The sequence below is a fragment of the Diabrotica virgifera genome, chromosome 9, assembly GCF_917563875.1.
Source record: "Diabrotica virgifera virgifera chromosome 9, PGI_DIABVI_V3a".
Classification (NCBI taxonomy): Eukaryota; Metazoa; Arthropoda; class Insecta; order Coleoptera; family Chrysomelidae; genus Diabrotica; species Diabrotica virgifera.
In genome coordinates, this window is record NC_065451.1 from 183,389,274 (window position 1) to 183,407,258 (window position 17,985).

Below are 17,985 nucleotides of genomic sequence, written 5' to 3' on the forward strand. Positions count from 1 at the left end.
AACCATCATTAACAAATCTTTGAGACTTCTTGGATATATCAAACGAGTTACTTCTGATTTTACGTCCATCCAACCATTAAAGATTCTATATTGTTCGTTGGTTATACCTCATCTGGAATATTGCTCTTCGGTGTGGTCTCCCTATTATCAGTTGTATAGTGATAAAATTTAGAATGTTCAACATAAATTCCTTAGACATATTTGTTTAAACGTGGCCAGTATATGCATTATGACGATATTTTACAGATGCTAAATATTACTACATTAAAAGCCGTCGATTACATCATGACATTCTATTATTTAAGCTGGTTAACTCACAAATCGACTGCCCAGATATGTTAGCCAAAATTAATTTCGCAGTTCCCAACCGCCAGACAATACAATTGGTTTCATTTTCTGTACCAATGCATAGAATGAATTATGCTCATTATTCGTTCTTATCTCGAAGCCAAAGAATTGCAAATACATTTCAGGAACTCGACTTTTCCTCAAGCTTGAATAGATTCAAGGCCGTATTGTCAAATATCACTTGACGACGGTTATTATCAGTTATTATCAGATGTAGGTACCTACTTTTTATGTTTATTATTTATATTATTTGTCTGTGTACTTTAATGTTTAATTGTCTTGTAATTTTTAGCTTATAAATGCTTTATTTTGTTTTAAACCTTTAACATAAATAACGTAAATAAATAAATAAATAAATAGATAGTTAATCGGAATATCTAAAATTAGAGTCTAACTAGAGAAAACTATAGTAAGTCAAACAGTTTAACTCAAACTTGGAATATCTTCCGCTGTTTCTTGCAACGAAGACTACAGTAACTCAACTTACTATAGTTTTCGCTTGCAGGAGTGTGGGTCAGTAAACTTACTATACACATGCAAATGCTTTACTGGTTGCCTTAAAATTCATACCTAATTTACCATACTTTTCGACCAAATAAAGCTTAAAAAGAATAATAATATAATAGTAAGTCAAATGTAACATTTTTTGAGTTACGATAGTCTTCATTGCATGGGTCGGTATGTCCACACTGGTTTGAGTATTGTTTTATAGATGTCAGTTTGTTTTCTAATGAAAGTTGCGATCTTCTGTTGATTAGCCAGCTCATATTTTTAACTTTTAGGTCAAGGTGTCGTCGTTTGGCTGCAATATGTGATTTCCAAGTAAGTTTTTGGTCTAGATTCTAGATGAAGGCCCAGGTACTTTATGTACTTCTGTTTTTATTGGTATAGGTGAATTATTTAGGTGTAGTTGTGGACATCTAATTCTTCGATTTGTGAAATTTACTTGACAAGATTTGTTTGTGTTGACATTTATTTTCCAACATCTAAGCCAGTCTTCTAGTTCATTGAGATGATTTTGCAATTTGTTAAATGCTAATATTTCGTTGATGTCTGATGCTAGTATACCAGTGTCATCTGCAAATGTTGCCATTAGTGTATTTTCGCTAATAGGAATATCAGCAGTGAAGTTTTATTAAAGGAATGGGCCAAGTACACTGCCTTGAGGTACTCCGGATTTTATTTGGTGGTAGTTGGATAGAGTACCTTTGTATTTAACTTGGAAGTATCTGTCGGACAAGTATGATTTAAGGAGGAGATAGATTGGTCAGTTAGCTGAGTTTTTATTTTGAAAAGAATACCCTCATGCCACACTCTATCAAATGGTTATTTGAAATTCTTCCAAAATAACAATGTCCCTAACAATCGTAATGTATTTTTAGATTTAGTTTTTTCCAACTTTAGGGAACTGAATGTCATCAAAGCGGGAGATCCACTTGTTGATCCAAGTTTACACCATGTAAAAATGTAAGCCATGATACAAATTTTTAAAGACGACCTACCGTCAATTTAATCTTTCGACATCCCAGTGGGGGCTTATAATCCCCAAAACCCCCCCTGGTTGCGCCACTGCACAATACAATCACCAATTGACATATCTAAATATTTAAAGAAAAGTGGATTGAAAGATACTTTCCCTAATTATGACACTGCTTTGCACATAGGGCTTTTCATTGATTGTCATTTGTTTCGAGTTTCTATCATATATATTGTATAATCTGTGTATAATATTAATATAAAGTGATGATCGCGCTAATAACGGGCATAATAGCGCAAAAGATGGAAAACGTATTAAATTGTGAGATAAAAAGAAATAAAACTAGTAGAGTTGTTAAATTTAGCGATAGTACTGTAGGATTACATTCGTTTAAGTTATTTTATTTTATCATAAACGCGAGCCGAAAGCCAGTTAAGTGGCATTTGCCTAATAATAAAAAAAAAACGCGATAGATCTATAGGTTCAGCATATCATGGCCAAGTGACAGTAGTCAGAGAGTCAGAGAAAAAGTCCAGTTGACATTAAGACGCTGATAATAGGGGGCAGACGGCCTTTTTCATCTATATATAACGACGTACGACGAAGTAAGATTGCGTATTCTTGCTATAAAGCCGTTTTAGATGTTCAGTGTTAATTACCGTTTACATTAGTTGTTACATTATCCTTGTAATTACGAGTTCTACAATAAAGTATTTGTTGTATCCTAAAATCGACCTGTGGCCAAATAATCAACCCTAGACAACCAAAAGATAAAAGCCTACAGTACCATATAAATTCACATTATATTATTATAACTAAAACTGTCACTGTGACAGTGGCATTTTTCAAACTCGTCCGATACGTCTAAAGGTGGGAAACGATCAATATAATGTCCGTCTATAAGTTACTATCGCTAAATTTAACACCTCCACTAGACTCATCTCTTTTTATCTCACATCTTTATATGTTTTCCATCTTTTGCGTTATGTTGCCGGTTATTAGTGCGCTCATCACTGTATACGGATTATACGACATATGACAGAAGCTCGAAACAAATAACTGAATGAAAAGCCCTATTTATTTGAGTATCCCAGTTGCCAACGTGTCAGCTGAGAGGTCATTTTCGAAAATGTCATGAATTAAAAATAATTTCCTATCAAGTATGACGCAAGAACGTCTTAACAATTTTTCGATTTTGTCCATAGAAAGTGACGTAACAAAGGCCATAAATTATGACGACATTATAGTATAGATGATTTTGCCAAAGAAAAATAAAGAAAGAAATCTCTGATGTGATCGAACTGGATTGACAATATTTTTTCTTTTATATATATATATATATATATATATATATATATATATATATATATATATATATAAACATCGTAGTTTAAATAAATTTTTAGTGTCCAAATATTATAATCCAAATAAAAAATTCTGTTTGTAATTTTTTTTCTCGCAAAAATGGTACATGTTTGTAGGGCGGCTACTAGAGAATTGCATGGGGCGTCAATTGACCTAAATGCGGCCATGATTATATTCATTCTTCCTAAAAAAAATTTACACTTTGTTTTACGCTTAAAAAAATGTATAGTGTTTGTTTTTATTTTAGGGTTTTCTCAGAATGGAACGGCAATCATCAAAACTGAACTTGGATGTCCTACAGAACAACAAATAAACGCAAACACCGAAGAAACAACATTAGAAAATTATACTGGTAAATGTAAAATTTATTCTAAGGAATTTAACCAAGCAGATTCTTTGCAACGACATATTATAAAAACGCATACTAGAGAAAAGCTTTACAAGTGTAAAATTTGTTTGAAGCAGTTTACTCGAGGAAGCTATTTGAAAATTCATTTGAGGTTACACACTGGAGAAAAGCCTTATAAGTGTGAAATATGTTTTAAGCAATTCACTCATAAAAATTCTTTGGATGAACATACGAAAGCTCACACTGGGGAAATTCCTTTCAAGTGTGAAATTTGTTTTAAGCAGTTTATTCGAGCAAGTCAATTGAAAATTCATTTGATGGTGCACACTGGAGAAAAGCCTTACAAGTGTGAAATTTGTTTTAAGCGGTTTACTCAAGCAATTCATTTGAAAAATCATTCGATGGTGCACACTGGAGAAAATCCTTACAAGTGTGAAATTTGTGTAAAGCAGTTCGCTCATAAAAGTTCTTTGGATGACCATACAAAAGTTCACACTGAGGAAATTCCTTACAAGTGTGACATTTGTTTTAAGCAATTTAGTGAAGCAGGAACTTTGAAAAAGCATTTAAAAATACACACTGGTGAAAAGCCTTTCAAGTGTGAAATTTGTTTTAAACAATTCAGTGAAGCAGGAACTTTGAAAAGGCATTTAAGGATACACACTGTAGAGAAACCTTACAAGTGTGAAATTTGTTTTAAGCAGTTTACTCGATCATACGATTTGAAATCTCATTTGAGGGTGCATTCTGGAGAAAAGCCTTTCAAGTGTGAAATTTGTTATAAGCAATTTAGTGAAGCAGGCAATTTAAAGAGACACTTAAGAATGCACGCAGGTGAAAAACCTTACAAGTGTGAAGTTTGCTTTAAGCAGTTTTCTCAATCACACGATTTGAAAACTCATTTGAGGGTGCACACTGGAGAAAAGCCTTATAAGTGTGAAATTTGTTTTAAGCAATATACACAAACAAGTTCTTTGAAAACTCATTTGAGAGTGCACTCTGGAGAAAAGCCTTATAAGTGTGAAATTTGTTTTAAGGAATATACACAAGCAAGTTCTTTGAAAACTCATTTGAGAATACATATTGCAGAAAAAGTTAATTTTGTCTAATACTATGGAATTAAGTAGTTTTAAAAAGTGCTTAAAGATTGATTACTGGAGATCAATCTTATCTTGAAATCCAAACGTGAAATTTTGATAAACTATGATAAAACAAAAATCAAGTTTTGGTTATCCATAATAGATAATTTAACGACCTGGAGGAACTTCTTTTAAGTGAAAAAAAGTGTATAAAATAAGTGTATGAAAAATTTAATCAAATGAAATAGCCACTTTACACGATGCAAGTAATTGCGCAATTAATTGCACAATTTCTTGCGCAATAAGTTTCAACTAACTTTTTGCAATGAAGTGATTACACGGTGCAAACATTTCATGGCAAATAGAGTTATCAGTGGTAGAGTTATCAGATATTAGACTAAAAATGTTAGATTATAATTTGAAAAAATTATAATATGTATTATAGCAAAATCAATTAATACCTAATGCAAGTATACCTATAATACATTATTCATTTACAAAAGGAAACAAGTTTTGTAAGAAATGCAAATAGAAAATAGTTTTTTTAATCCCTATGTTGCATAATTAAAGTTATCTACCAGAATAATGTTATCCGTAAAGCGTGAAATTGGTAAAAAGTTCCTCTAGTTTTGTTAAAAAATTGTTTAGTTTGAAATTTAGGTTGACAGAATGTCAATGTAGTAAAAACAAATTGTGTAGCCTTAAAAGCAGGGCGCGAGGATATATATTCACTGATATATATATCACGGTATACATCGTGATATATATATCATGATATTTATATTATATATATATATATAGGTAACGTGATATATATATCAGTATTTTATTTCGTACTAATTTTTACATAATAAGGTTAAAAAGCGGCAACGTCGCAACTGCGTTGACTTGCCTTCTAACAGGATTTCAAATCAATAAAGATCAACCAATTCAAATTAAGAACTTTTATTTTTATTACAAAAGGAGGAATATGGCTCTAGGTTCGCCTCATTTTTTGGCAAACTTACTGGACCATCGCTTTTTGGGAGAAAGAGTTACTGCCGAACAAAAAGAACAGGCTTATGAATATTTACATTCAATCAACATAGATTTTGTTCCGTTTGTAATGGCCCTAACTTCGAAGTCTAAACCTTTTCCGTCTTTCATGTATCGTCCGAATTTCAAAAAAACATCTCCATTATTATGGTGGAAGTCTGTTCCAATCGCTGAATCTGCTTGGCCTGAAAAAAACATATTTCTCGAACGAATTAACCAATTACTTACAGCAGTAGCCTCAACGGCAAGCATTGACAGCTGCTTTTCAAGCTTTGGACTTGTGCATTCCAAATTACGAAATAATTTAGGACTAAACTTGTATTCATGTTTAAATATTTAAACAGTTCTTCATACCAAAAACATGACAATTTGGAATGGATTTGGCCTGAACAAGAAACTGAAAGAAGGGAAAATGAAGAGGCAGAATAAGTCTTGGGTGCTTTACTGGTTTTGATTCGGACACTTCCTATGTTGAACCATCATCTTAATTAATTTTCTAAATTTTGATTTTGTTTTTTAAATGTTCAGAATTTTAAGTTATTTTGGAAAAATAGAAATACCTATATGTTCAAGTTAATGTTTTCTTCAATATTTTTAGTTAATTTAGTTGTTACTTGGTTACTCGTAGCATTTTGTTTGTTCTGTTTATGTATTTTTACTACAAAAACGTTATTACGTAGGTCAAAATTTTTGACGTAAGAGAACTGTCAAAACATTAGAATGTGACTTTTCATTATTGCCATGTTTATAATAATCATGGCAATAATGAAAAGTCACATTCTAATGTTTTGACAGTTCTCTTACGTCAAAAATTTTGACCTACGTAATAACGTTTTTGTAGTAAAAAATACTATATGTAACTTACTACCATACATACGTTTATATTTTTGTATTTTTATTTAAGTAACAATATACAGGGTGTCCCGAAAAGATTGGTCATAAATTATACCACACATTCTGGTGTCAAAAATAGTTCGATTGAACCTAACTTACCTTAGTACAAATGTGCTCATAAAAAAAGTTACAGCCCTTTGAAGTTACAAAATGAAAATCGATTTTTTTCAATATATCGAAAACTATTAGAGATTTTTTATTGAAAATGGACATGTATCATTCTTATGGCAGGAACATATTAAAACAAAATTATAGTGAAATTGGTCCACCCCATAAAAAATTTATGGGGATTTTGTTCCCTTAAACCCCCCCAAACTTTTGTGTACGTTCCAATTAATTCATTATTGTAGTACCATTAGTTAAACACAACGTTTTTAAAACTTTTTTGCCTCCTAGTATTTTTTCGATAAGCTAGTTTTTATCGAGATGCGGCTTCTTTTTCAATATATTTACGTAAAAATGTTATGTGGGTTTTGTTCCTTTAAACCCCCCAAATGTTTGTGTACGTTTCAATTAAACTATTATTGTGGTACCATTACACAGTATTTTTAAAACTTTTGCCTCTTAGTCTTTTTTTCATAAGCCACCTTTTATCATGATGTAGCTCCTTTTTCAAAATATACTTAAAAATGTAAATTATAAATAAATTTTCAGATTATTAACAGGTCTCTATAATCGTACTTAACCATATATACAAATATGTGGTGGATTCGACAAATATTCAAAATATCTCGATAAACACTGGCTTATCGAAAAAGTACTAAGATGTTGCTTCCATAAAAATTCCGCATGTCCATTTTCAATAAAAAATCTCTAATAGTTTTCGATATATTGAAAAAAATCGATTTTCATTTTGTAACTTCAAAGGGCTGTAACTTTTTTGTGTGCACTATTGTATATAGGTAAGTGAGGTTCAATCAACGTATTTTTGACCCCAAAATCTGTGGTATTATTTATGACCAATCTTTTCGGGACACCCTGTATATTTTATACTGTTATATTTTTGTATTTTTTATTTAAAGTAAAAATATATCTTTTATATTGTTACATTCTACATTTAGAGTCTTATTTTGGTCAATTTAGTTTCTCTATTGAAATGTTTTCCAAAATATCACATTTTGGATCTCGAAATGTTCCCTAGTCCCGAAAAGATTGGTCATAAATTATAGCACAGATTCTGGGGTCAAAAATAGATTGATTGAACCTCACTTAAGTATATACAATAGTGCACACAAAAAAAGTTACAGCCCTTTGAAGTTACAAAATGAAAATCGATTTTTTCAATATATCGAAAACTATTAGAGATTTCTTATTTAAAATGGACATGTGACATTCTTATGGCAGAAACATCTTTAAAAAAATTAAAGTGAAATTTGTGCACCCCATAAAAAATGTATGGGGGTTTTGTTCCCTTCAACCCCCCCAAACTTCTGTGTACGTTCCAATCAAATTATTATTATGGCACCATTAGTTAAACACAATGTTCTTAAAACTTTTTTGTCTCTTAGTACTTTTTCGATAAGCCAGTGTTTATCGAGATATTTTGAATATTTATCGAATCCACCACATATTTGTATATGGTTAAGTACGATTATTATAGACCTGTTAATAATCTGAAAATTTATTTATAATTTACATTTTTAGGTATATTTTTAAAAAGAAGCCGCATCTCGATAAAAGGTGACTTATCAAAAAAAGACTAAGAGGCAAAAAAGTTTTAAAAACACTGTGTTTAACTAATGGTACCACAATAATAGTTTAATTGGAACGTACACAAACATTTGGGGGGTTTAAAGGAACAAAATCCCCATAAAATTTTTATGTAAATATATTAAAAACAAGCCGCATCTCGATAAAAACTGGCTTATCGAAAAAATACTAAGAGGCAAAAAAGGTTTAAAAACGTTGTGTTTAACTAATGATACCACAATAGTGAATTAATTGGAACGTACACAAAAGTTTGGGGAGGTTTAAGGGAAGAAAACCCCCATAAAATTTTTATGTGGTGGACAAATTTCACTATAATTTTGCTTTAAGATGTGCCTGCCATAAGAATGGTACATGTCCATTTTCAATAAAAAATCTCTAATAGTTTTCGATATATTGAAAAAATCGATTTTCATTTTGTAACTTCAAAGGGCTGTAACTTTTTTTATGAGCACATTTGTACTAAGGTAAGTTAGGTTCAATCGAACTATTTTTGACCCCAGAATGTGTGGTATAATTTATGACCAATCTTTTCGGGATACCCTGTATATCGGATATATACATATCATATATATCCGATATTTTGATATTTATATAAATATCATGGATATTTTGTGCCCTGCTTAAAAGTTACTAAAAATATAACCAAATTGCATGAAAAATAGAACATGTTCTATTTAGCTGCAACTTCTTGCAGCAAGCACTTCTGTGCAATTTTCGTATGGCACGATGCAATTTCTATTGCATCGTGTAAAGTGTCTTATAAGTTATAAAGTAATAATTGTAAACTTGCACTACTAATAAATACTGGTAGAGTGGACCACTTTCATAAGAATTTTTCTTCTAACTACCCCTTTAATAATAATGTTTATTTCCATGAAAGTATAAAATACATAGTGGTAAAATAATTAATAATAATACATTAGCACTACAGGCCTAGGAGGCCCACGGCTTGGTTGACTATTATTCTCTATTTGTTTCTGTTCCTTGCTTTTCTTTTCCAGTTGGTCACTTTTAATCTTCTTATATCTTCCTGCACTTCCGCTTTCCATCTTGACCTTGGTCTTCCTATTCTCTTCTTTCCTTGTACTGCACTAGTTAGGAGGCACTTTGGTATCCTGGTTTGAGGCATTCTCTGCAGGTGTCCCATCCATCTTAATATACAGTGAGGACGTTTGAGTTGGAATAAATTCATTATCCCGAGAACAGGGAAATTTGTAGAGAAATCCTGAGACAGGTCGATTTTTATTTTTAAATTATGATTTTTTGGCATATATATCATACTAGTGACATCATTCATCCGGACGTGATGACATAATCAATGATTTTTTTAAACGAGAGTAGGGGTCGTGTGATAGTTCATTTGAAAGGTCATTTAATTCTATATTCAGTAATATAAACGTTAACCATAATTGTTTATACAGGGAGTCCAAAAAAATTAATTGTGAATTAAATTAATTGAGCCGAAAAGAAGAATATATGTAATTCATTTAATTCAAAATACATTTTAGTGCTGTCAGAAAACAGAAAGAAATGTTTATTTGACAAATAAATATTGTTTTCGACTGAATTCAATATTAAAGCTGCCACCCACCTGTCTCTGAACAGTTTGAAAATTGAATTTAAGCGAAAAGCAAGGTTTATTTATGAAATAAACATTTTTACCCGTGTTCTGACAGCAGTAAAATGTATTTTGAATTAAATAAACTGCTTTAATTCTTCTTTTTGTGTTAATTAATTTAATAAAATAAATTTTTTGACCATCCTGTATAAATAATTAGGTTAATCAGTCGTGTGATGGATGACCGAAGTTAACTTAACGTTTGAGTTAAAGTTAATATAACTCTCAGGAATAACGATGCCCATAACCATAGCCACCTTTACTTTACAAGCCATGAAGAGAAAAAGGCAACGTCGCAATTGATGACGTCCGTAGTCTGACTTTCGGACTATCGCTTTCGAAACTACGATTTTAAAGTACATTTTCTGGTAAAATTTATAGTATTTTTTGAGTCGAACAAGAAAATATTATTAATTAGAAGTTTGTACAAAATAATATTAAAAGTAATTCCTTGTAAGTAACGTTTATTATACAAAAAAAAAAACAATAAGGATATAAACGGGATTCATTTTTTTCGAATCTTAAGAGAACAAATAAGTATTTTTCAAAAATTTAAACGCAGAGTGAAAGATTACGTTAGGACCGAGGGCCCAAAGTCCCTGAAAACTTCTATGTTTATTTTAATAAGTTACAGGGGTGAAAAACTAAGAAAATTTAGTGTGATATTTAGTTTCAAATATGTCATTAAAAAAAACTTTTTGTTCATTCTAAGGGACTTTTGGCTCTCGGTAATAAAGTAATCTTTTATTCTGCGTTTAAATTTTTCAAAAATACTTATTAGTTTTCTTAGAATTCAAAAAAATGATTACATTTAAAATACAGGCGTCAAAATTTTGCATTTTGTTCCTTTCCCCTTAAAGTTTGTCGCACTTATTTAGAAACACCCTGAACTGATAAAGAACAAATCTAGTTGTTAAACATAAGCGAATTAATAAAAAAACAGAATGTTAAGAAAACCGGAGTCTATAGTTGGATTTTAATTTCAGTATTTTATAAATGCCCGGTACACCATAAAAATTTAACTGGTTAGCAACAATATTATTACAGCGGTATTCTTAAAGAATTAGGCTATAACATATTAAAAAAAAATCACTTAAATCTGCCAACAGGTTTATGAAATATAAGACATTAAAAATGACAAAATTTTTAAGTGGACGGATTTCTTTCTATATGCACGCAATTTCATATAAAAATATATTTAACTAAAATCATCTTAATAACATACCTTTTAATGTTCTTTATAATTTGGAGCACGAAATATTGTAAAATATTTCAGTTCCTCTGTAAATACAGTGAAAATTATTTAAAAACAAATGAGAACTGTCAGAATTAATCGGTCTACCAATAGATGTTGCCAAGTTTCAACTTCATGGCTTGTTAAGTAAAGGTAGCTATGCCATAACTATTTAGGTAAAATTCGGTGTGATGTATCGGTCAGAGTTATGAGATAGTTATTTGATCAACGTTATTTTAGAAATAAGGTTTGAGGAAAAAAGGTTGAAGTAACAAAGAGAACCTTATGTAGAAATAGTACAAGTTGGAGTGAGCGCGAGAGATAGTTCGGAACATAGTAGATGACCGTGAAAGTAAATCCCCATCGTCGGCCACCGTCGATGACCGAACAGCCAACAGCTGTTTGGGTTCGGTGTTGTTTCAAACCTTTCAAAGAGTAGATAGAAACAGGGTTGCCAGATTGGTGTATTTTCCACAATTCTGGGGTAATTTGAAAGCATTGAAATTTTTGTAAGCAGAAATTGTAGTGGGATTTTTTGGGGGCAGAAAATTATGGAGTATTTTAAGCAGTCATGGTAAATTAAATTTGCGAATATACATAGAACTGTGTATATTATACCGGTGATTATACTCTCATAAAATGAAGACCATAGGAACTATTAATTATTTCCAGGGCCCTCGTTGATAAGTAGTATAATATTGGTGTACTGTTCTCTTCATTTGACTACTAATTTATTAAAATGCGGCAAAAATTTACATGTCGGGTATTTGAGCTTCAATTTGAGGGAATTTCAGTTTATAAGTGGGGGATTTATAAAATATCATCTGGCAACTCTGGATAGAAAGCTCAGTAGATACTTAAAATAAAATTTCAACTTGTATCTCTCGATTTGATTTTTGTATCATTCTTAAAATTGTATTACCCTTCTGTTCTTATTTATTAAATTGTTAGCTTCTAAATTCACTTGATTTTTGTCTAAAAACAAGTCAAAAGATGAACCTAACCTTACATATCCTTACATAACTACAAAGTTATCTCATAACTTGAGGTTTAACGTCGCGTTATAAAGTGACAGTTGATATACCAGATAACTCGAGAACTGTCAAGAAATAACGCAAGTAGTTAAGTTAAGTATGATACATCACACCAATTCGAGGATTATAACATAACTACAGGATAACTTTACGTTATCGATAACTTCGGTCATCTATCACACCGCTGATTGTTTATATTACTGAATAGAGAATTGAATATCCTCTCAAATGAGCTATCACACAACCCCTATTCTCATAAAAATCATCGATTAAGTCATCACGCCCAGACGGATGACGTCACTAGTATGATATACAGTGCGTCCATAAAGTAACGCATAAATTCATTATTTCGTAAACCGGCGATATTAAGGAAAAATGCCAAAACAGGTCGATTTTTATTTTTAATTTCCGATTTTTTGGAATATATATCATACTAGTGACGTCATCCATCTGGGCGTGATGACGTAATCGATGATTTTTTTAAATGAGAATATGGGTCATGTGATAGCTCATTTGAAAGGGTATTCAATTCTCCATTCACTAATGTAAACATTAACATAATTATTTATACAAGGTGTTCAAAAAAACATTTTTTAAATTAAAATAATTGAGACAAAAAGAAGAATGTATGTAATTTATCTAATTCAAAATACGTTTTAATGTTGTCAGAAAACAGGAAAAAATGTTTTTTTGACAAATAAATATTGTTTTTCGCTTAAATTCAATGTTAAAGCTGCCACCCACCTGCCTCTTGCCAGTTTGAACATTTCGTTTAAGCGAAAATCAATCTTTATTCGTCAAATAAATTTTTTTCTGTTTTCTGACAGTAGTAAAACGCATTTTGAATTAAATAAATTACATACATTCTTCTTTCTGTCTCAATTATTTTAATTAAAAAAATGTTTTTTTGCACACCCTGTATAAATAATTATGTTAATGTTTATATTAGTGAATAGAGAACTGAATACCCTTTCAAATGAGCTATCACATGACCCATATTCTCATTTAAAAAATCATCGATTACGTCATCACGCCCAGATGGATGACGTCACTAGTATGATATATATGCCAAAAAATCGGAAATTAAAAATAAAAATCTACCTGTTTCGGGATTTTTCGCTAAAGTCGCCGGTTTATGAAATAATGAATTTATGCGTTACTTTATGGACGCACTGTATATGCCAAAAAGTCATAATTTAAAAATAAAAATCGACCTGTCACACGATTTCTGTACAAATTCATCCGTTCTCGAGATAATGAATTTATTCTAACTCAAACGTCCTCACTGTATGTGTCTTTATGATTGCTATTATCTCAGGCTCTTTGTATAGTTCTTTTAACTCTTGGTTTGTTCTGCGTGTCCCTATGCCATGTATGGTATTTCCGCCGTATATTTTTCTCAAGACTTTTCGTTCCCATGTCTGAAGTTTCAACTGTTCTGCTGCTGTCAGTATCCATGTTCCACTCGCATAGGTGACTACAGGTCTGATTACAGTTTTGCAGATTCTGATTTGGGCACCTCTAGATATGTGGGTACTCCTCAAAACTCTTCTTAAGACAGCGATTCCCAGCCATGACTCTTTTTTATATCTCCTCGCTGGTACATAATACAGCTCCCAGGTACTAAAATTTCTTGACTTTTTCAAATTTTTATGTTTTATTCCTTGATGTAGTCAGCGTGAGATATAGACGGAGAGGCAGCGCCGAATAATTTCTCTGAATTTATTAAAGCTAGTTTTTTCATAGTTCATTACCGTGATTGTGTGGAGAAACATACTGCGGTCGGTCAAGCGAAACGTAGAACAGGTGGTACTGACAGCTTGTCAAAGTTGCTTACCTGCGGAGGTAATTAAATCCATTTACTAAGGCTGAAAATCAGTACACACATTCTAAATTGAATATAAATAAAAGTTATTATAGTCGGTCAGCTGTATGACGGGACAGAGCCGGTCGGTCGGCCCCAATGAATGTACAGGGCTATTCACTATATTTTGACCCCCCTCAAAACTGCTTTATTTACAGAATTAGAAAAAAATGTAAAATACAAAAGTTATTCGATTTTTTAATTATGATTTTTTGGCATATATATCGTACTAGTGACGTCATCCATCTGGGCGTGATGACGTAATCAACTATTTTTTTAAATGAGAATATAGGTCGTGTGCTAGCTCATTTCAAAGGTTATTCAATTCTCTATGCAGTAATTTAAACATTAATTATTTATACAGGGTGTCCAAAAAATTTTTTTAATTATTAATTAAACAATTTAATTAATAAAAAAATTTTTCCCATCCTGTATAAACAATCATGTTAATGTCTATATTACTGAATAGGGAATTGAATAACCTTTCAAATGAGCTAGCAAACGACCCCTATTCTCCTAAATGCCTAAAAAATAGTGGATTACGTCATCACGCCCAGATAAATGACGTCAATAGTACGGTATATATGTCAAAAAATCAATAACTTAAAAATTGAATAAGTTTTGTATTTTACATTTTTTTCTAATTCTGTAAATAAAGCAGTTTAGAGGGGGGTCAAAATATAGTGAATAACCCTGTACATTCATTGGGGCCGACCGACCGGCTCTGTCCCGTCATACAGCTGACCGACTATAATAACTTTTATTTATATTCAATTTAGAATGTGTGTACTGATTTTCAGCCTTAGTAAATGGATTTAATTACCTCCGCAGGTAAGCAACTTTAACAAGCTGTCAGTACCACCTGTTCTACGTTTCGCTTGACCGACCGCAGTATGTTTCTCTGCACAATCACAGTAATCAACTGTGAAATAACTAGCTTTAGTAAATTCAGAGAATTTTTCAGCGCTGCCTCTTGGACTAATACTGTCCATTCCATACATTTGGTTTTCGTTTCATTAATATACGTAGGTATAGCATCCATAGAAAAATTTGTTTTTTTTTAATATTTCGTAATATGTAATTATAAATTAATCTATTAATCTAAGCGCCATCTACACGCTAATTGTGAAAGTATCCGAAGTAAGAAACTAATATTTCGTCAATAGAACGTCAAAATGATTAGCAAAATCTTAAAAAAATCGATTACAATTTAATTACTTTTTTGCGTTGTAAATATTACGCGATAAAAATTAAATAATAAATTTAAAAATTTCCGGCCAAAGTTGCATTAGTAATCCGCTAGTTAACGATACCAGCGAAGCTCAGAGCGTATAGTGTCAGTGTCGTACTGCCGACGCACTGTTGAAAGTTCGCAGAACTTTGAAAAAGAAATATTGATGATGCGTTGATGTGGCCTCTTAATATTTTTTTCGGGCGTGCGTATTACAAAGCTTTATGAAGTTTTGAAATTAGTGTACCAACGAATATATACTCTCCGAATATATTCTTCTACGGCACTACAGCCCAAATTGAGCCTTGTCCTCCTTTATTTTTTGCCTCCACCCTTTCTTGTCTGTGGCTGCTCTTCTCCATACACGGACTCCTAAAAGGGCTTGTGCGTCGCTGTTTACTCTATCGTCCCAGCGCTTTCATGGCTTTCCAACCGGTCTCTTTCCCTGCATTCTAGCATTCAGTGCTCTTTTTGGTAGCCTATCCTCTCCCATTCTTATCACATGTCCGGCCCATTGCAATCTTTGTGTTCTAGTCAAAGTTGATAAAGCTCGTTGTTGTATCGACTTCTGAAGATTCCGTTTTCCCTCGCAGGTCCTAGTATTCTCCTCAGTACTTTCCTTTCGAATGTGTCGAGTTTATTGTTGTATGTTTCTTTCAGGACCCAGACTTAACTGCCATAGCATGTTATTGGTCGAATTAAGGTTTTATTTTTATTATAGATTCTCATCTTTGTATTTCGGTGGACACTTTTAGACCGAAATATATGCGAGAGGGCAAAATAAGCTCGATTTGCCTGCGTTATTCTCTTCGGTATTTCTCCATATTCTGATCCGTCGGCATATATTTCTACTCTCAGATGTAAACTTTCCAACCGTTTCAATGCCATCTTCATGTATAATGTTTTGTGGGACTATATTTCTTCTCGTCTGAGTCATTATTTCTGTTTTTTCTGTGTTAATTTCCAGACCATTTTTGTTTGTGTTTTTAACTCTGCATATGTTTCCTGAGCTCCTGTTGATGTTCTACTCATAATATTAATATCATCGGCATAAGCGGCCAGTTGAACCGTTCGGTTGATCAGTAGGTTTCCTCGTCCAGTTTGCATTTGCCTAACCGCATACTCCAGTGCCAGATTAAACAATGTTGGGGCCAGCCCATCTCCCTGCTTTAGTCCCTGCGAGATTTTGAAAAAGTCTGTCCGGTGGTTTTGTATTCGTACGCATGCCTGAGTTTCATCCATTGTGGCTTTAATGAGTCTTATTAGCTTGTGTGATATTGCCAATTCAGCCAATATATAGTAGATATAGTTTGTTCCTTTTGACTGAGTCGTATGCCTGTTTGAACTCTACAAACACGTTGTGAACATCAATATCGTGTTCCCATGATTTGCTCAATATCTGTTTGACTGTAAATATTTGATCCAGTGTCGATCTTCCCCGTCGGAAGCCCGTCTGATACTCTCCAATAATATTTTATTCTAGTGGTTGGAGCCGCTGGTTTATAATATACTTGAGGACTTTATATGGTGTACATAGTAGAAAGATTCCACGGTAGTTTTTGCACTGGAGTTTGTCTCCTTTTTTATAGATCGGGCATACTATACTTTTCTTCCAGTCGTCGGGTATTTTCTCTTCTTGCCATATGTGTTTGTTGAGCGCGTGAATGTGACTTACTAGGTCGTCGCCACCTACCTTATATATAGTTCTGCTGGTATTTCGTCAACTAACGAAGCTATTGTTTTTCTGGGCCTTACTGGCTTCGAGAACTTCCTCTATGGTTGGAGCTTCTACTCAATTCTCTTCTACGTAGATCATACCCATTTCATCTTCCATGTCTACTTGTGTTCCAAGTAAGGTCTGAAAATAATGCTTCCAGGTTTCTGTGACTTTCTGTTGGTCACTAATTATTTGCCCACTTTTATCTTTACATAGACTTGTTTGAGGTTTATACCCACTTTTTGTCTTGTTTAGGTATTCGGAAGACCCTCTAATTTCGTAATTTTGAAATTTTCTTCCATTTTTTCTTTGTCCATTTTCATAGGCTCTCTTTTTATTTCTACATATCTTGTCTGCTTTCCGTCTTGAGACTTCAAATAATGTTCGTCTTTCCCGTGTTCTTTTTGTTATGTACATTTTGTGTGCTTCATTTCTTTCCTCTATTGCTTGTCTACACTCGTAATCAAACCATGTTCCTCTTCTCTCCTTTTTCTTGTTTCCCAGGATGGACGCTGCTGCTGTCAGTACTGCCGTTTTGATATTACTCCATTTGCCCTCTATGGAGTGCAGTTCTAGCGTCCTTAACTCATTTGCGGCTTCTTGTTCGAACTTCTCTTTACATTACCGAATCTTCAGTTTTTCCAGGTCCAGTTTGTTCTTTGTTGTCTTTCATTTCTTTCCCTGTTAACTCCGCATCTAAATTTGGTTTGTACTAAAAGATGATCTGATCCACAGCATGCTCTTCGTCGTGTTCTTACATCGGAGATACTACTGGCTGCCCTTTTGTCTATTAGCACATGGTCAATTTGATTGGTTGTAGTTCCATCTGGTGAAATCTATGTCATTTTGGGTATGTCTTTATATGGGAAGCATGTGGAACTTATAACCATGTTTTTCCTGGTGGAAAAATTTATCAAAAACTACCCATTCTCGCTTTTTTCATTGTACAGTGAGTGTTTTCCTATTGTGCCATAGAACTCCGACACCTTGCCTATTTTAGCATTCATATCTCCCATTATAATCTTGATGT

The 17,985-nt window shown here is 32.7% G+C and overlaps 1 protein-coding gene across 10 annotated transcripts in view; it reads left to right on the top strand.

The window, feature by feature from the left end:
* Positions 1–17,985, top strand: part of LOC126891821 (zinc finger protein 239-like) — a 38,745-nt gene that overhangs the window by 11,843 nt on the left and 8,917 nt on the right. For 4 of the 10 annotated variants that reach the window (XM_050661091.1, XM_050661094.1, XM_050661092.1 and 1 more), the window contains exon 2: positions 3,438–3,542. The exons of 4 other annotated variants lie outside the window; for them this stretch is intronic. In XM_050661091.1, the coding sequence (XP_050517048.1) occupies positions 3,438–3,542 (105 nt within the window). Of the gene's footprint in view, positions 1–3,437; positions 4,676–17,985 lie in introns of those variants that run through there. 2 more of the 10 variants (XM_050661090.1, XM_050661093.1) reach the window with 2 other exon arrangements.